This window comes from Andrographis paniculata, unplaced genomic scaffold (genome assembly GCF_009805555.1).
Source record: "Andrographis paniculata isolate CXL003 unplaced genomic scaffold, ASM980555v1 Contig71END, whole genome shotgun sequence".
Taxonomy (NCBI): domain Eukaryota; kingdom Viridiplantae; phylum Streptophyta; class Magnoliopsida; order Lamiales; family Acanthaceae; genus Andrographis; species Andrographis paniculata.
Genome location: NW_026137608.1, coordinates 596,493 through 619,962, shown reverse-complemented (window position 1 = coordinate 619,962; position 23,470 = coordinate 596,493). Strand labels below are relative to the sequence as shown.

At 36.3% G+C, this 23,470-nt stretch overlaps 1 protein-coding gene across 1 annotated transcript; it reads left to right on the top strand.

Annotated features, from left to right (window-relative positions):
* Positions 1-17,840: 17,840 nt before the first annotated feature.
* Positions 17,841-18,775, top strand: LOC127264714 (uncharacterized). The gene is made up of 3 exons (XM_051294215.1): positions 17,841-18,149; positions 18,210-18,281; positions 18,509-18,775. Exons 1-3 carry the CDS (start codon positions 17,841-17,843, stop codon positions 18,773-18,775), a joined length of 648 nt encoding a protein of 215 aa, XP_051150172.1.
* The last annotated feature ends 4,695 nt before the right edge of the window (positions 18,776-23,470 follow it).

Here is a 23,470-nt window from a genome sequence, read left to right as displayed (position 1 = left end):
CATAATTTATAGTAAAATTTTAAAGATAAATTTAATTTATAATTTTAGATATATAAAATAATTTTAACAAAAAAGTAAAAATAATAATAAATTAAATATAATCTACAATATTACTATATCGGAAATATGGTTGTGAAATGGCCTAGAATATGGTTATGTTGATAACATAGTCATGAACATGGGTAGAAATATGACTGTATTCAGAACATGGCCGTGTCCATTTCAGTGCAGGTAATAAACACGACCGTGTTGGCTGTCTGGGCCGTCCAGTGACCCGTTGAGTCATCCAACATGGTTGTGTTCAAGCTAACACGGCCGTGTTTAGTCCCAACCAACCATCATGAGACTAAAATTGATCATTTTTCATTTGAATAGGACCAAAATTGATAAAAAAAAATTTCAGTTGAACCAAAATTGATAATTATGATATTGAATGAGACTATAAATAATTTTTGCTCTTAATTTGAGGTATTAATTTATACTTCCTTAGTCTTGCAAAATTGGTCCACTTCTCCATTTTTAGTTGTCCAACAAATTAGTCCACTTTCTTTATTTTCTAATAAGTAACAAAAATAAAATAAACCTAAAATATTAATTAATCTAATTACTTGAGTTACAAAAAGTCTCTGTACCGACTTTTTCCGCAACAAAAAATGGGTGGTCAATGCATTTATTGTAACAGTGTTTGTAACGCTATCATTGTACTTTCGATTTATTTGTAGTGGCCATTTACCATTATAAAAGAATCGTTACAATAAACGCTTATCCACTTGTAACGGATTTTGTTACGGTAGAAATTCGTTACAATAGTTGGTTTTCAGAAACCTAGTTAATATTTTTTGTACCAGTATTTGTAACGACCAATTTATTGTATCGAAAAAGGTTTCCTTATTTTATCAATAATAACCTAAAAAAAATGGTTTCGGGACCGAAAAACCTGTACAATGTGAGAAAATACTGCCAAATGACATTACAAAATATGAAAATATTACGGCAATTCTGTATCACCATAAGTTGTAGCAAGTACGCATTGTGTAGAAACATAAATATTTCATAATATAGCCTAACATATATGGCAAAGTGTAGCAACAAAAACACAAAATGTAGCAGAGACAGCAAGTTCAACCAACATAAAGGACTCAATTAGCATCAATCCACAAACAAACGTCAATCATCATAGAATCACGTGCCATGCTGCAACGCCCCATGCACCGTCAAAGTGGTTGTACACTGTAGTTACGGGCGACAAACAAGCTGCCAACATTGTGCAAAATTATATAAGAATTTATTTGTGAGATGGTTAAGTTGTAATCCAATAGAAAATCTTGTAAATGTGGTTGCGTACATCTTTAAATGTCCAGTCGATTCGCTCGGCGCGGACAACCTCACCGAGTGTTTGTGCTCCGGAGGTTGTACGTAGAATAAGCGCAGCCTCCGGAACAGTAGCAGATATAACAAAAACCCTTACTATGTCAACAGTGTCACCTATGGACATATAAAGAAAATATGTGCAAATCATCGGAAAGAAAATAAGACTCACATTTTATATAATCAATATAAAATATTAAAGATATTAATTAAAACATTATAGCATATGTAAGAGAAAAGGTCGGAGATGATTGCCTAATTTAACCATCCATACAACAGCGTAATCAAAATTGTAAAATGTAGATTAGTATAACTATAATTATAGCATGGATCCTATCGTGATGACATCCGGACCAACATCTGTGCAACCCCACAAGTATAAAACAACCAGCAACGTGATCAATTTATTTGATACATGTGAAAAGCTGTTTGTTTAAACAACCAACTTAAACATGTACCAATTTAAAAACAACAATTAATTGAGTACTGTTAATGTATCCAAATACCTAACACATAAGTTACATAAAAAATCAAAGTGGTTTGGGAAAAAAAATCAATTTACCCACCAGCCTACAAAAATATTTAATTATAGATTTATATGCTACCCAACAAGGTCATACAGAGCAAACAACCACCCAATTACAGTTCCATATAAATTGCATTGTCACCATATCATGTATTAGTATTTTGACTAACTAATAACCATAGAATATGCTTTACTCAAAATGGCTGCAACCAAAACCGATTTCATATAGATAATATAACTAGGTTGACAACAAACCTGGGGTAGGGTCGGATAGCAACACCCCCTCACCAACAACGCATTTTTCCAAACCACGAGATATGAGAAGAATACGAGACCCGATCTACATGAAAAACGTTATCAAATGTCAATCATATAATCATATAATCCCGGCATCTGTTGGAATACGAGAGAGCATATTAATTCCGTCACAGCATTATAGAGCATTAGAACGTTGCAAGAGAATAATTATGTTGCTAATTTTGTCCTAAAATAGCTTCTTCTTTTTTCCTATAGCTAATATTAATTCAATCATCCACAATTAACTCAATTCAGAACTCAATCCACAATCATGAATTCAAACGTCAAGTATAACTTTCATCATATATAGACCATTTGAAATAAACCAGTACATCATTGGTCTTTGCATGGAAATAACAAACAAAGTAGTATGAAACGATATTTTCTAAAAGTTCCCTATCATTACAATCTTTCTCTATTATGTAAGAGCACGATATCATAAAGAATGGGTGCCATGGGGACTGTTTTAATCATTTTAATACTATTTTGCACACAAAAGTTATCAAACAAGGTATTACGAAAGTTTAAACTATTTTCAGTTTGAAGACATTTAATTTTCTGCCCGTTTTAGTTTTAACTTGAATTTTCCGATTTTTAAAAAACCCAAAAACTTCAGATTTATTTTTCATTAAGAAAACCCAAGTTTTTCTTGAAAAATCATCAACAATGATTAAAAAATATCTAGAACCACCAAAAGTAGACTCACAAGAGGGACCCCACAAATCACAATGTATATATTCCAAGATATATTTAGAGCATTCACGTTTTTCAACATGGGGTAAGGGAAAATGGACTTTAGTTTGCTTATTATCAACACAATTTTCACAATATTGCACAGCTGAAAACATATCATTGCCAAAATATCCAAATTTTTGCAATATTTCTAAACCCCTATTGCTTACATGACCTAACATTTTATGCCACAAAAATATTTTATTTTTAGAAATAGAATTAATGGAACAAGCAGGCATAATCATAGGATCAGCTTGGGTCACATAGAAATTATTTTTCATTTCAGCTTTAAAAACAACTAAAGATCCTTTTATAACTTTCATAAAATCAGCCCCCCATTTACCCTCAAGTCCTAATTCGGCTAAGGATGCACAAGACAACATATTACTTGACAATTCCGGAACATGCCTCACATTATTCAATTTCAATACAAAATCAGAATTAAATTTCAAATTTATGCTACCAATTCCAAGCACATTGCACACACGATTATCAGCCATAACAACAGTGCAATTTTCTAACATTTTGTGTTCACAAAAAATTGATCTTAATGGAGTCATGTGATAAGAACAAGCCGAATCAATCAACCATTTATTTTCTAACATAGGTAAACAATTAAACCTAACAGCAAATATATCCCCTAACTTTCCCTCAAGAACTTTCATATTGGCTAACACAATCACTTGCTAAAACAACTTCGAAAAACAGTTTGTTTTGAAAGATTTTTAGGAAAAACAGTTTGTTACAAACACAATCAAACCAAAAACAAACAAACACAGAAAGCTGCACACAATAGGCAGGGGATTTAGAATTTACCCTCGAAGCACATCAACAATTTTTCCTACAAACACAACAAGGAAAAATACAGAAAACCTCTTTCGAGATGAGGGGTTAGCCAATGAAAAATGGACCACTTAATGTATCCACGGGATATAAGGCACAAGAAAGAATATAACAGAAAACAGAGAGTCTACAACAAATCAATTTAACTGATTTTAAGAAAAACAGTTTTGATTTTAACAATTCTCAATCAAACCAACTGTGATTTTCTCAAATATAACCAAAACAGTGGCAAAATCAAGAACAATGGTTGGTTTACAATTCTTAAAAGATTTTAACAAACTTTCAAAGTACTTGAAAAAACCTTTAAATCTAAAACCAGCCAAACACAAACACAATCGGAAATAAGGCAAAACAACAGCCATTCTCCAATCTATTTTCACAATCAAGGCTTTACCAAAATAGATTTGACACTTAGGCAAGTAACACACGAATCAGTTACTGCACAACCCAAAAAGATAACAAACAACACAAGTAGAACTCAAAAATAGTTACTACTTCAAAAAATTAGAGGGATAAGCTATTCGTTACCCACTCCTAGCTCCGCAACAGTTCTTTGACTATCTTTAGGATCCCTTTTTGTTGTCATCCTGTTACACCTCTTAAACTGCACACTCAATACACGAATTAGTATAGTTTGGATGGCACAATAAATGACTATACTAACCAACAACCTATTCAACCAAGAATGTCAAATGAAAGACAGACTTATACCAGAAACACAACTTTCAGTTTCACTTTTAGGCCAATGTGATCAAGATTATAGTATTCAAGTTCTGAACCCTCAAAGTAACAATCACTCAACTTTTAGATTGTATTTCAAAACTACAGGATTGAATAAATCACAACATCAATCCCACTATAATCAAACAAAGATGAAACAGATCACATTCAAACAAGTTTCGCAAGTAACAATCTTGTTTCAAAAAACAGATTTTAGCAAAACTTTATAAACGATGGCAGTTTAACATCAAACAGTTCAAGGTTTCGCACAAACAGAGAAAAAGCAACCTAGATTAAGAATTAGGGGAAAATCAGTTTCAGTCCTTTTAACAAAACAGAGAACAACTCACATTTTCAAGATTTGGAAAAAAAAAACAGAGGACAAATCACGATTTCAATTTTTAGCCAAAACAGAAAACAAACCGAGATTTATCAAATTCGAAAGAAACAGTGAGTTAGCCACCTAAAAGCTCTTATACCACTTGTTATTACTAATCCAAGATCCAATAGGCTATATTCTCTCGAAATCAAATCAACATCGAAGAAAACTTAAAGAAAACTTCGATTTATTACAGAAGCAACAGTTTGGACTCAGTTTGCCCTAATATCAAACCATCGACACCAAACACACATCCAAGACCCAACCACAAATGACACGCCATGGAAATGCAACAAACACACTAAACTGAAACCCAATCTAAGGAAACATTGCCGAAATTAAAGCCTAAACACATCACAGACAAGTTACACTGCGAACCAACAATAAGGCATAAATCGAGCAATCAAACCGTAGAAACACCAAGGGGAAGGCGCGCATCGAAGGAGAAGAAGAAACTCCCAACTCGCCGGACAGATTCACCGGAGAACGCAGGCGACGTCGATCGGAATCGCTAGGGCTGGAAGAGAGGAAATCGCGAATCGAGTGAGGAGAGAACCTGTCCTGTATTGTATGTACTCTGGAATGAAGTGTATGAACCGGTTCAATGGATCCAGCTTATATATATAGAGAGCAGACCGGTTCAGCCCTGGTTCAGACCAGACCGGTTCAAACCGGTCTAGATCCAGGCAGCCTATGATCCGACGGGTCTCACAAAGATTCGGATCGGGTAGCGGGTTGTCGGATCCGGGCTTTAATTTGGGCGGGCCAGTTACGTGCATTCTAAGCCTCAATAATCACGGGCCAAAATATATAATATAGTTTTTGCCTAAAATGAAAAAATAATTTGTAGAGGAAATTTAAATCGTTTTCCAAAATAAATAATTATTATTTTAATTTTAATTTGTATATATTAAGTATAATTTGTAGGGGGATATTAGTTTTTGCCTAAAATAAATCTTTTTAAGTATAATTATTTTAATTTTAATTTGTATATATTAATATATAAGTATTATGTATGTATTATATATGACATACATATATATGTAAATATGATATATTATTTTAGATTATTTTAGATTTATTTTGAAATTTTATTATTTTTAAATAAATAATTATTTTAATTTTAATTTGTATATATTAATATATAAGTATTTAATTTGCATATATTAATATATAAGTATTATGTCTGTATTATATATGATATATATATATGTAAATATGATATATTATTTTAAATTATTTTAGATTTATTTTGAAATTTAAAATAAAATTATTGTAGTTGTAACGAAAATATGCAGCAACAAAAGAAAAGGTGTTGACCATACCAAAAATACCATTTGTTACGATAATATCTGCTACACAAAATAACTTTTGTAGCAAGAAAATTGTAGCGACTAAGATTTCGCTACAAATGACCATTTTTTTGGTAGTGTAAATTACTCTCTCACACAACAAAATCAGTCTCTCTTTTTTTTTTTTTTACAATGAAATTAGTTCACTTTACTAATATATTAATAATTAGTAAATAATATTAAAATTAAAATTTTAACTACATTTAATTAAATTACTAATATTTTTAACTTTATTTTTTTTATTTGATTGTAAACTTATTAAACTAGAATTTTGAATAATAAAAAATAAATATTTAATATAATATAAATAGATATTTATGTATTTTTTAAAATTTTAAATTAGTTTTTAATGTAATATAAAAATATTTAATGTTTGAGTTGGTATTATATGATTGAAAAATTAGTTCATAATGAAATTTAATTTTGAATTTATCTTTTATTTCTTAAAAAATATAATACAAGAAAACGAAATTCATTTATCTCACAAATTATAAAATTATATTTCATTTTAGTATTTTGACGTAAAATATTATTTTTTCATATTGTATCGGTTAGAGATGGTTCAACACGGTATACCAAAAAAATTGAATTATACTATATACCGTAATAAATGTTTTGGGTTATTTTATCAATGTCAGTACCAAAAATTCGGTATATATATACCGAAATACCTATTCTTTTTATATATTAAAAATGTCAAATTATATATTGTTACAATATTGAAAAAGTTCGGCATAGTATCATATCATACCCAAAATTTAAAAATTTTGGTAATTTTTTACAGAGATGCTCGTTATTTCGGTATTTTTGGAAAATAATTTCTGTAAATAAAATATTCAATATTAAAAATCTAGAATAAAAAATATTTTATTATTTTATCAAATAAAAAATATTTAAAATAACAATTTAAATATTACATCATCTAATCAAACTAATTAATTACATAATACATTATTTCTTGATATACTTGCCAAAAAAAAATGGACCAACAGGACCAATGGAGTAAAATGTAATATAGGTTTTGTAATTAATAATATTTAATGAGTGGTATTTTTGTTAAATATGGAAACATTGAAAATAAAATTTATAAAGGATTGATGTATTTCCTTATTAAATGAGGAATGACAATATTTTTGTTTAATTTGATGAAATATACTTCTAGGAGCATGAAAATGAAACTGTAGATAAACGAGAGTAGAAGATGGAATTATAGAAAATTGAGTAGAGAATAAAAATTATTTTTTTATTTGGTAAATTAGAGAATTAAGTTGAAATGTAAAAAAAATGCAGCTATCTTAATTGATCGAACAAAAATAGAATTTTAACGGATGAGAATTCATGAATAAATATTTTTAATAAATTCTTTTTTTTTTAAAAAAAAATATAAATTATATACCATGATTTGTAAGATTATAGTTTAGCATATTTAAAAAACAAAATCATAAAATGAAATATTTAAATATTAAATTAAATGTGATTTTTGTAAAATTGAAATAATATAATGTAAAAATTATAAAAATTAAATAGTATAAAAAAGATAAATAAAATATATATGATCATTTTTCTCAATTTTTCTGTATATGAAAGATAAATAAAAACATATAAATTTCAAGTTCCATTTCTCCAAACCCAAAATAAATATAAATATCTTTCTGCCCAGCTTCATCCAATAGACCAACTAAGATAATTTTGGCTATTTTTGCAAGAGGAGCAAAAATGCATTTCATGGGAGAGTGATTTTGTTATATATTTATTATTATTATAAATTTATTTTATTTATTCAATTTTTTGAATTTTATTTTCTTATATAAAAAAATAATTTATTTTTATATATTTATATTTTAATTTGTAGATATTTATAATAAATTATATATTCATTGATATATTTAGTTTTTATTGAAGTGTATAATTATTTTAAATCATACTATTTGTATTTATATTTTGTATAAATAGTGTTAATAATATTAAAATTTTAATTTGGTAAATTTTAAAATTATTTATAATTTTTTATGATCAAATAAAAATAATAATAAATTTTAATTTATTTGTATAATATTAAAAGTATTATTATAAATAAAATGTGTAAAGATAATTAAGTATTGAATATTATTTGTAAACTAAAAAAATTATATAGAGAATTTTTTTAAAATAAAAAATAAAAAAATAGTTTACCGTCGGTTCGAACCAGCGAGAACATAGGAAACGAAGCGGAGCCGATTGTTTGAACCGAAATCTCTAGCTTGAAATCGGCGAACAAAACCGAGCAAGTTTTTATTGTCTTGGACCAATTCAAAATTTAATCCCAATAGTTTTATAGTATTACTTTACTAGTAGGGAACCATGCTAGATAAATTAATTATTTGATGTTATTCTTTTTGTAATGATAAATTAATTTTATGTTATTTTTTATATAGTACCTAGTATTACTATATATTTTAAAAATATTTATACAATTACTAAATATTAGTATTGTTATTAAAAATAATAAATAGATTATACATTTATTTTTATTTTATTTTTTGATATTTTACATTAGATATGCTAACATATATTTTGAAAAATAAAAGATTACTGTATAGTTATTATTATTAAAAAAATAATAAATATGAATATTATTAAAATTATAAAATATTTAATAATAATTGATAAATATATTCAAAATTTTATGTTTTTAGTCATATGTATCTTTTTTATATTCGTCCATTTGATTTTTAATGTAATTTTCATATTATAGTAGTAGTGATATTATATTAAAAAAATATTTTAATTTTTGTATATAAATTATAAATATACAATTACATATATTATAATATAAAAAATGCAAAATAAATAAATAAATATATATATATATATCAAAATTGTTTTCCATATATTTATTTATCAATAAAATATTATATTTTTAAGATGTAACTAAGATGGAAGAAATAAAATAATACATGTAACTAAGATGAAAGAAATAATATACTCCCCCTCCGCCACAATGATCCCTCTTTTTTTTTTTTTTTTGTCATTCTTTCTATTTTTAGTAGATTTATCAATATTAAACATATTAATTAATTAAAAATTTTAATCTCTTACACCTATTCAAAACACTTTATTTCTATCTCTTTCTTCAATTAATAAATATTTTTATTTAATTTTAAAACTCTCAATTTTTTTATATAACTAATTTATGGTAATGATAAATAAATAAATATATTTTTTGTTTATTTGTATTATATAAAAATTTATTCTCTATAAAATGATATTTATATTTTATATATTTATTGAGATATAATATTAAAAATATTTTAAAACATATTTTAAACTTTTTTAATCATTAAATAATTAATCTCCACTATTTAAATAATTAATATATATTACCTAAATTCTTGTGCTCAAACAAAAACTCCATCTTTGCTGGGATCGGGGGAGTATAAATTATGACTTTGTCAATTTAAAGTTAAATATTTGTTAATTGCTTGGAGAAATACAATTATATTATTCAAAAATGATTTTTGGTTTGTTTGCTTAGTGTTTTGGTTTCAAATATATTTTTTAATATGAACCATCGTAACAAAAATGTTGAAACTTATTTACCAAAAAATCGTAATAGAAGGTAATGAATTCATAGTAAAAAAATTTTGCGATGAAACTTATTTCGTCACCTATATCGCGTTAATAAAGGCCTTTTGTGACAAATATAACTTTTGTAACGAAAAATACATTTTTGGCAATGAAAGTTTAAATATATATATATATATAGCTACAAGAATATGATTTCCTAGCTAAAATTCATTTGTTATAAAAATAAAATTCATAACAAAAGAGTTTTATCAACCAAATATGCATGATCTTTTTAGCCAAATAGTTTTAGCTATAAAAAATAATTTTGTAGCTAAAACCATTTGGGTATGAAAATAGAATTTTCTAACAAAATTAACTTTAGAAGCAAAATTAATTTTGTAGTACATAATTTATTTTTAACAATAAAATTAATTTTTGTTACTAACATCACAAGAAAACATTCGTATAGCCATGAAAAGCTGCTATAAAATAGTTATATAACAAAATTGCTACATAATTTGTCACACAATATAATAAAAAAAATTTTAAAATATATTTATTCATATAACTATTCTATAACAAAAATAGCAATAAATTTTTTCCATGAAAAATATCAATCAATTTAGTTGCAAAATACTTCCATGACAAATTTGCTTCATTTTAGTCACATACATCTAAATAATCAATATATATATATATATATTTATGTCAAATATTGTGACAAAAAATTTCATGTGACAATTGTTTTTAATGACCCATAAAAATCAATATTATTAATTTTATAATATATTATTATAAATACATATGTGTCAAAATTTAAAATTATATATTATGAAAATATAATTAATTTATAGGTTTATTAAATATAATTATAATTAAAGAATAATTTAAATTGTAGTAGTTATTTGTATGACATGACATTAATAGTCAATAATAATTATAGAAATCAATAAAAATATCAAATAAATTTTTACCATATTTTATAACATAGATTAAATAAATTTGACATGTATGATATTTTATGATATGTAATATATATTATTCCCTCTAATTTAATAAGTGGGATTTAAATTAGATATTTATATACATCAAAATTACAAAATTGCACTTAGTATTTGTGAAATTGACGAACAAAGTATAATAAAATTTTAATATAAAATGAATACAAAATTTTTTTTATCTAATTAGCTCGTTGGGTTTCAAACTTTTTTATTTGAAGGAATACTATATTCTTATTATAAAACTCTTATATCTCATAATATTTAAATTGTCTAATTATTAAATAAAAATCCCTAAAGATTTGAACAAACAAGCAAGTGCAATACATTTCCGTTGTCAAATCGACTTGGATCAACATAAAATTCTCAAAATATAATGCTAGGACTACAAATATATTATTAGGTAAAGAAATTCAGGGATTAAATAGCTAAATAGACAATTATAAATTTTTTAAGGATATCTTATTTAATATTCCAATACCCAAATTCATATTAAATTTATAATTAAAATCTACTGACAACAATAAATATTGTACTAAAATTGGAATTAAAATTGAACAGCTAAATCTTTCTAATTTTTTTTGTTTTTTTTTTCTTTCTCTCTCTTTTCTTTCTTTCCCGTTCCGTGGGCGTCTGCTTATGGGCGTCTGCTTATGATGAAGGTAAGGCTTGGATGCTTTGACTTTTACATATATATATATATATATAATTATATTATATTTATTATTATTATTACCGCCATCAACATTATATTTGCTATCATTATTATTTTATTAAATTATTATTATTATTATTATTATTATTATATATTATATTTTATATTTATTCTTATTGATATTTATCATTTTAATAATTTATTCAATTATAACTTAACATACAAAATATATAAAATTTATTTTAAAATATTAATTTCTGAATCTCACTAATATCATTAAAATACTTATTTGTTATAATAGTTTTATTTTATATATTCCGAAATCAATGCATTACAAAATAACACCTATACTATTATAAATGTAATTAACAATATCAAATATGTTAATAAATTATGTTATAATAATAAAATACATAATATATTAATTAGTTAAATAAATCGTATAACTACTTTATTATTTAGATAGAAACGTTGAAAGTATCAAATTATTAATATAACACATCTAATACTATAAATAAAATTTACAACGTAAAATACATTATTAATATTTTATGTTATAATCAAATAAATTACATAATATTAAATAAATTTGTAGTAGATATTTTTATCTAAAAATAAATTCAGGAGGAGTACAAAATTTACGCAACTCGGAGGCCGGCCAAGAGGATCCATCAGCTCTAGATCGGACTGACCTAGAGGAGAAGCAACCCATTTGAATTGGCAGCCCACTGACCCAACATCATGAGGTGGAACCGGTCCGGGAGAGTGAGCTACGTGGATAAGGAATAATTGAGAAGTGGTTACGATAGTTCCTAAATTTGCGAGGGAAAAGTGATTTAAAATGAGTAAATTGAGGAGCAAATAAGAGAACTCATCCAATCCAAAAGAACAAGATTCATTTCCTTTATTTCTATTTTTTTCATTCTTGCAATTTATTGCCTGTATTATTGTTTTTTCTCTTCTTAAATTCTTGTTGAATTCGATTACCTAAGTTAATTTAATTTCTTTCACTATGTTTCTTTTTTCTTCAACCTAGCATAATGTTTCTTGCATTTTTTCGATCAATATATTTCTATCATATCACGAGCCTTAGCCTGGATACTTTCTTGAGTAGGCCGGGGAACCCGATTATTGTCAATTTCGAGTGGCCTGGATTTATCGGGCTGTCATCGACGAATTTCAGCGACAACAGATTGGCACGCCCAGTGGGACTTTGATGAGTCTTTTACCTTTTATTCGATTAAGGATTCGGAACCTACCATCTCAGGAGAAAATCACGATGTCAAAGGAAAAATAAATCACCGGGAAACTTCAGCCCCACTCATCTCTGGAGAAGTCACCTACGATGAATCGTCCACAGCTCCGGGAGGCGTGGACAGGTTGGTCATTATCTCAGCCAACAGTCCAAACTCAGATCCGCGAGGAAATTCAAACATCCTTCTATGAGTCGGCCTTGACCCTCTCTCAATATCTCATAGACGTCCTAAAATGAACTATCCGAAACGAGATCGTATGGACGAGAGATGAGGAGTTACGCAAAGGTAAAGTGCCAGCGGTCGGTCCCGAAAATGATGAAAATGCAACTCTGATGAAGGTACCGCAGGGGGGCACGTCTGGATGCCCTCCAACGACACTCCAGTATGGTAACGTCACCATACGAAGCAAGGAAAAGTAAAGCAATAACCCCCCGAATGAGACAGTAGCTGAAGGACCTTGGCGGTCCTCAGGGTAGACCATCTTAAGGCCGCCGCCGCCACATCAGAGACATCCAGAGAACAAGGGGTACACATCACCAGCCACTCAATGGCAAAATAATCCTTTGTTCGGTGGAGTGAGTGCGCGCACATTACCCGCGTGGGCGAACAGTCAAGGAAATGTCCCTGCCAGAGGAGAAACGGCTGACCCTTGGGGGGCACGGCCGACCACGGCCTCAACATCTCCGGCTGCTCCTCCTGCTCCGGGGATGACTTGGGTGGTGCATCTGCTCCACCTACGAATCAGCCTTGGGGGGCGGGGCAGCTTCTGCTCCTTCGGGTCCATGGGGCTTAGCTCCGTCGGCTGTAGCAGTGGCTTGAGGTTTGGGTGCACTAGCTCCAACCTTACTGCCCCCCCTGAGGGCAGGCAGCATACCAATGTCTCGGACCGAAACAGTGCCCGAGCAATGCCGAGGAAATTGCAGAAGGGCGCCGAGGAGGGGCCTGCGGCGCGCAAATGTGGGGAGGCTAGTGAAGATCCCTTAAGACATTCCGAAAACTTCTGGAATGTTCCGGAACCTTCTGGAATATTCTGGAATATTCTAGAAGTTCTGATATCGCCCTCCGACCGAGTTGGTGTTTATCCATTAGTCTTAGTTTATCCGTATCTTGTATGGATAGAGTCTATCTGAGTGTGGATATGCTTTGGCCTGTGTTAGGCCCGGTCCATTAGAGTGTCTATATATAGGAGAGGACCCCTCATTTGTACTTTACTTTATCTTTGAGAGAGCTAATATATATTCTACTTTTTCGGGTGCATCTTGTGGTGTTCTTGCTTTCTAGCTTAAAATGGAGTCATGTGTGAGGCTGTGCTAGCGAGTTTCTCGTGAGCGTCGAGGAATTGCTAGAATGACAGGAAGGTGTTCAATGAGGAACCATCCGACCCGTTACAAGTGGTAACAGAGTTGCGTTTGAGGTATGGCGACCGACAAGTCCGACGCTGAGTTCGATGTTGAGAACCAGGTCCCGAGGCAGAGCCGAAAGAATGTGAGGGACCAGTCTGCGGATATCATGGGATCATTTAAGAACAGGTTGGCCCCGTGGAGCTGACCGTTAGAGATCATCATGACAAGCTCGACGAGGTGGAGCAATGTATCTGCGAACTAGAGGGTAGTGAGTTGCGTGATGGGATACTGGTTTCGATCGATGCCGAGAGGGAGAAGTCTAGAAAATGGGAACTGACGACAATGGAGCTTACCGAGGCGCTAAAGGCCAAGGTACTCACTTTGAATTAGACCGTGGCGGAGTGCAAGGTCCAGATCGCGAGGCTGGAGAAAGCTAAGGTTGCAGAACCTTCGAATGTTCAAGAGGAGTTAGCAATGTTGAGGGCAGCACTAGCTGAACTTCAAGCGAGGAGACCGATCGGGGTTGCCTTGACTGCTCCAAAGGGAAATATACCATGACCGGAGAGCTATGCCGGGGAGCGGAAGGCTCGAGCTATGGATGATTTTCTCTATGATATGGATAAATGCCTCGAGAATTTTGACATCATGGGAGATGAAGCCAAAATCTGAACGGCATCTCGATTCTTAAAGCGCTTGGCCCGTACTTGGTGGAGGCGGAACAAGGGGATTCTTGGCAATGAAGGAGGCATCACGACTTGAAGAATATTCAACCTTGAACTTAAGGCAGAATTTGCACCGGCCAATGCAGAGAAGGAGGCGTGGTGTACAATTCCTCGGCTAGAGCATCGAGAGGGTCACTTCAAGGAGTACATCGAGAAGTTCTCGGATCTATTGTTGGAGGTGCCAAGTATGTCCCTTAAGGAGGCGTTGTTGACATTCTTGGAGGGCCTAAGGCCGTGGGTTAAGTTGATGATTAAGGAGAAGTTCCCTTCAACTGTCAACGAAATAATCAGGTACGCTCAATGGTTACTTGAGGTTGAGCGAATGGAGCCAAATAGAGATGAAAAATCAAGAAGGATTAACCAAGGCAGAAGTGGGGCAGACCAAACTTGGCAAACTCCACGGGATAGTGATACCAGCGAGACTTGGCAGCAATCCGAATCTCGGGTCGGGAATGCGAGAAGGCCAGGACCGACTTATGATGGGTGTTTTTTCTGCAAGAGCAATGATCACTATGCTAGGGATTGTCCAAGTCGATGAGGCATTGTAGTGTTGGACGTGCTGCTGAAGGTGACAGAAGGTCGGGTACTGCATAAAAAAGGCGGCCCTGCTGATACCCTTAGAGGAAGGATGCTCGTTAAAGCGTGGATAGGTGGAGTGTTGCTGGCATGCTTGCTCAACCCGGGCGCTTACGACAACTACCTGAGTGAGCAACTAGCCCGTAAAATTGGCCTATGGTGGGTACCTTCTGGAGGACGATTTAAGAGAGTCAATGGTGGGTGGACTCCATATCTGGTGTGGCTAGAGATGTGCACATCCAGCTTGGCCATTGGACATGTACGAAACTATTCAATATAGCTCCTATGGATGAGTATGCGGTATTTCTAGGGATGATGTTCATGGACCATGTCAAGCCCATAATGGTCCCGCATGAGCAAATGTTCACAATCACAGAAGGTGGGACACTGTGTAACATTATGGTTTATAAAGATATGAAGCTCAACCCGAAACAACTGAAGAAAAGGTTAGAGGGAAAGGGAGTCAACTCTAGCAGCTATTCAGAGTGAGGAGAACATCCATAGTGATTGCGAGCGAGACATCGGAGGCCCGCCTAACGACCTAGAGCGAGCCTTCAAGGGAGTCGGGGAAACCACACGGGATGGTCTTCCTAAGTGGCTACCCCATCGTAGGAAGATCAATTGGGGTGTCAACTTTGTGAGTAGAGCAATACCAGCCCCTCGGTCTACGTACCAGACGTCCCGTAATGGGTTAGTGGGTGTTAAGGAAGAATATTGTGTGTGTTCCTTTCGGAGACTGAGTTCAAGAGTGAATGTCGACCTGGGAAGATAAATGGTGTGACAGACGTTAGGGATTGTCCAAGTCGACGAAATAATCAAGCACGCTCAATGGTTACTTGAGGTTGAGCGAATGGAGCAAAATAAAGACGACAAATCAAGGAGGATTAACCAAGGCAGAAGTGGGGGAGACCAAACTTGGCAAACTCCACCGGCTAGTGATACCAGCGAGACTTGGCAGCAATCAGAATCTAGGGTCGGGAATGCGAGAAGGCCAAGACCGACTTATGATGGGTGTTTTGTCTGCAAGAGCAATGATCACTATGCTAGGGATTGTCCAAGTCGATGAGGCATTGTAGTGTTGGACGTGCTGCTGGAGGCGACAGAAGGCCGGGTACTGCATAAAAAAGGCGGCCCTGCTGATACCCTTAGAGGAAGGATGCTCGTTAAAGCGTGGATAGGTGGAGTGTTGCTGGCATGCTTGCTCAACTCGGGCGCTTACGACAACTACCTGAGTGAGCAACTAGCCCGTAAAATTGGCCTACGGTGGGTACCTTCTGGAGGATGATTTAAGGGAGTCAATGGTGGGTGGACTCCCATATCTGGTGTGGCTAGAGACGTGCACATTCAGCTCGGCGATTGGACATGTACGAAACTATTCAATATAGCTCCTATGGATGAGTATGCGGTATTTCTAGGGATGACGTTCATGGACTATGTCAAGCCCATACTGGTCCCGCATGAGCAAAGGTTCACAATCACAGAAGGTGGGACACTGTGTAACGTGATGGTTTATAGAGATATGAAGCTCAACCCAAAACAACTGAAGAAAAGGTTAGAGAGAAAGGGAGTCAACTATAGCAGCTATTCAGAGTGACGAGAACATCCATAGTGATTGCGAGCGAGACATCGGAGGCCTACCTAACGACCTAGAGCGAGCCTTCAAGGGAGTCGGGGAAACCACACGGGATGGTCTTCCTAAGTGGCTACCCCATCGTAGGAAGATCAATTGTGGTGTCAACTTTGTGAGTAGAGCAATACCAACCCCTCGGTCTATGTACCAGACGTCCCCTAATGGGTTAGTGGGTGTTAAGGAAGAATATTGTGTGTGTTCCTTTTGGGAGACTGAGTTCAAGAGCGAACGTCGACCTGGAAAGATGAATGGTGTGACAGACGCTTTGAGTTGCAAGAGAGTGTTTGAGTTCCAACCGGTAATGCCGAAGAAGCTAGTAGAAGTATACGAGGGACCAAGCTAGCCAAAAATACACCTTAGAAAGAATTGGCGAGGTTGTGTAGGAGTCATTGGATTCAACCTGGAGAGGTCTTGGCGAGGAGTGAAGACGTGGACAGGCCAGAGGAGGATGTTCCAAGAGTCTAAAGAAGAAAACATGGGGCTCATGAAGGTATGCCGGCTTGGTTGTGTTCAAAGAGTGCATAAGAGCCTGACGTATAGGTACAGATAGCCAACCCCGGTGTAGAACAAATACGACAAGGTGGAGAAATAGATCGCAGACGAGAGGGCCCGATACCAGAGTCGACCACTGTTGAGGAGAGATATCCTGCGAGAATGTCACGACACCAAGTATGCCGGACACCCAGGCATTCAGAGGATCTTGGCCCTCCTCCGAGAATGCTACTATTGTCCGGGCATGAAGAGGGACATGAAGGAATATGTATGGACATGCCTTATCTGTCAGCAGGATAAGGTAGAGAACCTATCACCCACAGGATTGCTGCAGCCCTTGCCGATACCTGGGAGGATGCAGGAGAGCATATATATATGGACTTTATTGTTGCATTGACGAAGTCCATGGGTTGCACGATTATCCTTGTGGTGGTGGATCGGTTGTCGAAGTATGCGGAGTTCATACCCGCACCAAAGGAGTGTACGGTGGAGATGACGGCCAAACTATTTACGGATCATGTCGTCAAGTATTGGGGCTTGCCGACAAGCATTATCAATGATCGAGACTCCCAGTTCACCAAAAGGTTTTGGATGGAGCTTTTTCGATTATTTGGGTCAGAATTGAAGGTCTCCATGATGATACACCCCCAGACCGATGGACAGACGGAGTGTGTCAATCATGTGCTTGAAGTGTACCTTCGGCTCTATGTCATGGTAAACCATGTGGATTGGACCTCTCTCCTTGATGTTGCACAATTTTGTTTTAATTTGCAGAAGAACGAGAGTACGGGAAAGAGTCCATTTAAGATAGTGCTTGGTTTTCAGCCCATGACGCTGAAGGATTTGGTGGGAACATACAAAGGCCCGAGCCCACCAGCATTCCACTTTTCCAAGTGTTGGCAAGGTCATGCAGAATTGGCCCGACTTTACTTGAAGAAGTCTAAAAAAAAATGAAGAAGTGGGCCGACAAGAAGAGGGTGTTTTGAGAATTGGGAGAAGGGGACACGGTGCTCGTAAAGATATACCAACATGGCTGTGTTAGAGAGGTGCGCAAGGGCTTGCTGCAAAGTTAGGAAGGCCCATTCCCGGTGCGGAAGAAGGTTGGCGAGGTGGCATACAAGGTCGAGCTTTCAGAGGCTCTATCCCAGCTCCACCCCGTGTTCCACACCAGTCTATTAAAACCATATCGCGAAGATGTTCAAGATCCAAACCAGAACGAATCGACAAGGGCACCCTCAGAAATGCGGATGACATATGACAAAGTGGCCAAGGAGATTGTTGTGGATAGGGTGGTCCGACACAAGAATAGACCACCATCAACGGAGTACTTGGTCAAATAGCATGGACTACCTGAGTCCGAGATGAGTTGGGAGCCGGAGAAGGACTTACGGCAGTTCAAGGAGCTTGTCTGAGATTTTGAGGCATTGAGGGCAATGCCTGGTTCGAGTGGGGGAGGATGTCCCTAACCGAAATAGTGGCCGAGCAACACCGCAGAAAATGCAGAAGGGCGTCGAGGAGGGGCCTGCGGCGCGGAAACGCGGGAAGGTTAGAGGAGATCGATCGAGAAGTTCCGGAACCTTCCGGAATGTTCCGGAACCTTCTGAAATATTCCGTAAAGTTCTAGAAGTTCCGATATCGCCCTCCGACCGAGTTGGTGTTTATCCATTAGACTTAGTTTATTTGTATTTCTTTATTTAGCTATCTTTATCTGTATCTTGTATAGATAGACTCTATCTGAGTGTGGATATGCTTTGGCTTGTGTTAAGCCTGGTCCGTTAGAGTGTCTATATATAGGAGAGGACCCCTAAGTTGTACTTCACTTTACGTTTGAGAGTGCTAATATATATTCTACTTTGTCGGGTGCATCTAGTGGTGTTCTTGCTTCTAGCTTAGAATGGAGTCATGTGTAAGGCTGTACTAGCGAGTTTCTCGTGAACTTTGAGGAATTTCTAGGCCGACGGAAAGGTGTTCGAGGAGGAACCATCCGACCCGTTACACCAGGACGCTCTCCCTCCTGGACCAGCTGCACAGCAGAGTTACGGACATGCAAAGCAGGGTCCCCCTATTAATTTTAGAAATTTTGTCCCTCCATCAGCAGCACCTCTGCGAGTACCAGCCGAGGGGAATCAAGGACGTCCGCCTCCGACTCACCCTCCACAGGGCCATCAACAATACTTTCCTTGCATCTTGCTAGGCCTTGGACAACCTGGAGGATACGCCAAAATTGCTCCTCCACCGCGGCTGATTATTAATCCGCAAGTCATTGAGAAAGAAATCCGGAGGTTGTATGGCGATTCTATCCGGCTTTCTGCTCGGCCGCACTATCATTGGTTGTTCCCGGATCAGATTGCCATTGACCACCCGCTCCCCCGGAATGCACGGGTCCCAGAATTTATGTTATTCTCAAGTGAGGATTTACGGTCTGCCATTGAACACATCAACCTGTTCATAGCTCAGTGCGGAGGAGAGTTTGGAACCAACGATTGGTTCAAACTCCAACTATTCTCGTTGTCCCTCACAGAACCGGTATTCACGTGGTATGCGTCTCTGCCGCCAAATTCGTGTAACTCTTGGGCGGATCTCGAAAGGGTGTTCCACGAATGCTTTTATAGCCCGCTGCCAGAGGTGACGGTCTCGGACCTGACCAACCTACGGCAAAAGCACGATGAACCAATGGAGCAATTTTTTAAGAGGTTCTGTAGGACCGAGGGACAATGTCAGGTCCGGATACCTGAAAAATCAGATGGTTAATATGGCTATCGATAATATGACACACCAGCTCCCAGAGAAACTAGTCCTGCAGGAATACAATGACCTCCGGAAGTTTGCTGGGAAAGCGGTTAACGCAGAACAGCTTCTACGGGATTCTCAGGCAGCTAGGGAAAAATTCAGAAACGGAGCATATCTTGTCCAAGTCCAAGGGAACGAAACAGACTGACCGGAGGAGCCAGATGAGACGTTCCTGGAGGAAATATCGCAAGGAAAGACATATACTTGTCTGGGGCTCAAAGTACCTCAGAGGAAGAAAGCCCATCCCAATGTACAAAATGTTTTCGATATATCTAAAACCGAGCAAATATTTGACTTTTTGTTAAAGAACAATCACCTCTGGTTTAAAGAAGGCCATAAGATGTCATCCAACGAGGAATTGGGTGGAAAATTCTATTGCAAATGGCATGGCTTGTTCGGACATCAGGTTGGAAGTTGTATCGCTTTCAGAAACACGGTACTTAAAGCTATTAAGGAAGGCCGCCAACGGCTGGCTGACAAACGAAAGATGAAGATCGATATAGAGCCATTGCCGGCTCAAATTAATATTGTGGGTGTCTGGCCTGGTAGGAGGAACCGGCCAGCCTCGGGTGGTAGGTCAAATCGGGAGCAGGCCACGTCAAAGAAGAGCGTATTTAAACGGTTGGGGAGGTCCATAAAATCCCCATGGAGGAGTTCGGTTTAGGATAGTCTTTCACTGTATAATACCGTTGCCGAGGTTAGCTTTGAGAAAAACAGCGAAGTGTTGCGGGTTACTTCAGTCGACCAAGTGGTGATAACTCCTCATGCTATGCGATGGCCAGAAAGGCCGCCGATACGAACTGGATGGATAATCGTAAAAGGATCCCGCCATTGACTAGGACCCAACGGCGGAGATGGCAACAACAAATCTTGGCCGCACACCTCACTGAATAGGGACAGCAACATGAACAGCCCTCCAGAGAGCAGGAGAAAATTATAGGGGCTGAGGAAACAGCTCAGGTGGAGAAATTATCCCTCTGGAGGAGGAGGCTACGAGAATGGAGACCGAAACAAGCTGTCCCAGAGGACAGTACCCCATCAGGACAGAAGGCTCATCCGTAGAAGCCAAAGGTGTTTGTCCCGGAGGACGAACCAATTATCAGGGCTTTGGAGGATAGCAAGACGTCAATTGCGAGTTTAGACATCATCGCAAACGACCAAGATCTGAAACGGGCGTTACATTATGAAAAGGACTTTCGGGTGAACACTATCGGTTTCTTACCGAAAGAGTTCATGGAGCCGGAGGTCCAACCCTCTTATTTCCAGGGGGTCATACTAGTAAAAGAAACTGGCCTTTTATCGTGGGTTGATCCGGAACATGAGGTGCCAAAGAAGGAATCAGAATTGGTCACCTTTCAGAAGTTAGCCTACGAACAAACACGGAACCTTAAACCATTGTTCCTAACCTTCTGTCTCGATGATCGCACGATCAGCAAGGTTTTGGTCGACGGAGAAACATCCGTTAACGTGATGGCTTTGTCTACACTCCGGAAAATCGAAAAAAAAAACCGTACGGATCTGATTGCTACTACCATGCGGACCACAGATTTTATGGGAATACATATTCGACCGCCGGTGTATTAGTGGCTGATGAAACAGTGGGGAGTCATACCGACTGAATGGCCTTCTTCGTGATCAAAGGCAAACCCACTTATTCAGCTATCTTAGAAAGGGACTGGATTCACACTACCCAGTGTGTGCCCCCCACCCTACATAAAAAAGTGATATTTTGGAATGTTTATCGTGTAGAAATAGTCAAAGCCGAAACCGATCCAGCGATGGAGGTCCATGTAGCTGAGGCAATCTATTATTCACCTAGCATGTATCAGCTTTCGATGATGTTGAGTGATGTAGATACATGGACAAAATGTAACCTTACGATGAAGGGGTTCAAAATCCACACGGAGGCTGACACACGACCCATTTTCCAAAACATTTGTAATGAATAACACGACTAGGAAGTGTTTCAGGACCTAGAAGGACGGATTCTCGAGACATATGATGCTACATGGATTACTGGATCCATCCCGGTTCAGATTCTTGAAAGGCAGACAGATCCTCCAGAGGACCAAAACGAAGATGATTTTCCCTAGCCTATTCAGAGGGCTACCTCATCCTTCGAAGTACGGAATCCTCTCAAGGAAATCAATCTCGGCATCGATACAATACCCCGGATGACCAGGATCACCTTTCTACTCCCTCTGGATAAAAAACAGCGACTTACGGAGCTGATCTGAAAGTACCCAGACTATTTCGCGTAGGATATCATGAAATGTTGGGTCTATCCAAAATTTGGTTGAACATCGGCTGCCCACCATGCCGTCGTTCAAACCTTACAAATAGTCCCCACAGTGTTTCATCCCGGAGTTGATGCCAAAGGTCAAAGAAGAAGTGGAAAAGTTGCTTAAGGAGAATTTCATTCGTACGTATCTATACCCGGATTGGATATCTAATATCGTACCTGTAATAAAGAAAAATGGGAAGATCCGAGTGTGTATCAATTTTTGCAATCTTAATTTAGCTTATCGACACCCAAAGATGAGTACGTTATGCTGATCGTCGATATGCTTGTCGACTCAACAACGAGGTACGAGATCTTGTCTTTTATGGATGGGTACTCGGGGTATAATTAGATATACCTAGCCGAGAAGGATGCCCATAAAATGGTGTTTCAATGTCCGGGGGCGTTTGACATATTCGAGTGGATTGTAATGTCCTTTGATTGAAGAACGCCGGAGCAACTTACCAAAAGGCCATGAACGCGATCTTCCATAACTTAATTGATGAGTGTATGGAATTTTACATTGATGACGTCGTTGTAAAATTTAGAGCATTTGACCACCATCTCATTGACCTCCGGAGGTTCTTTATCGGAATGAGGCAGCACGACCATAAAATGAACCCGACAAAGTGCACATTTGGCGTTCAAGCAGGAAATTTCATGGGCTTTCTCGTCCATCAAATTGGGATCGAAATTGATTAGAACAAGGTGAAGGCAATCCAGGAATTTGGGCCCCCATGCAATCTTAAAGAACTATAAAGCTTGATGGACAAAATCAACTTTCTACGACGATTCGTTGCTAACGCTGCAGGAAAGATGAAGGTGTTCTCCGTATTGCTACGCGGGAACTGGGAAGCCTTTGAATGGGGAGCAACACAACACGCCGCTTTGAAATAGATCAAGCAGGCCCTTGCATCACCACCGGTGCTAATGCCGCCAACCCCCGGGAAGGAGCTGAAACTTT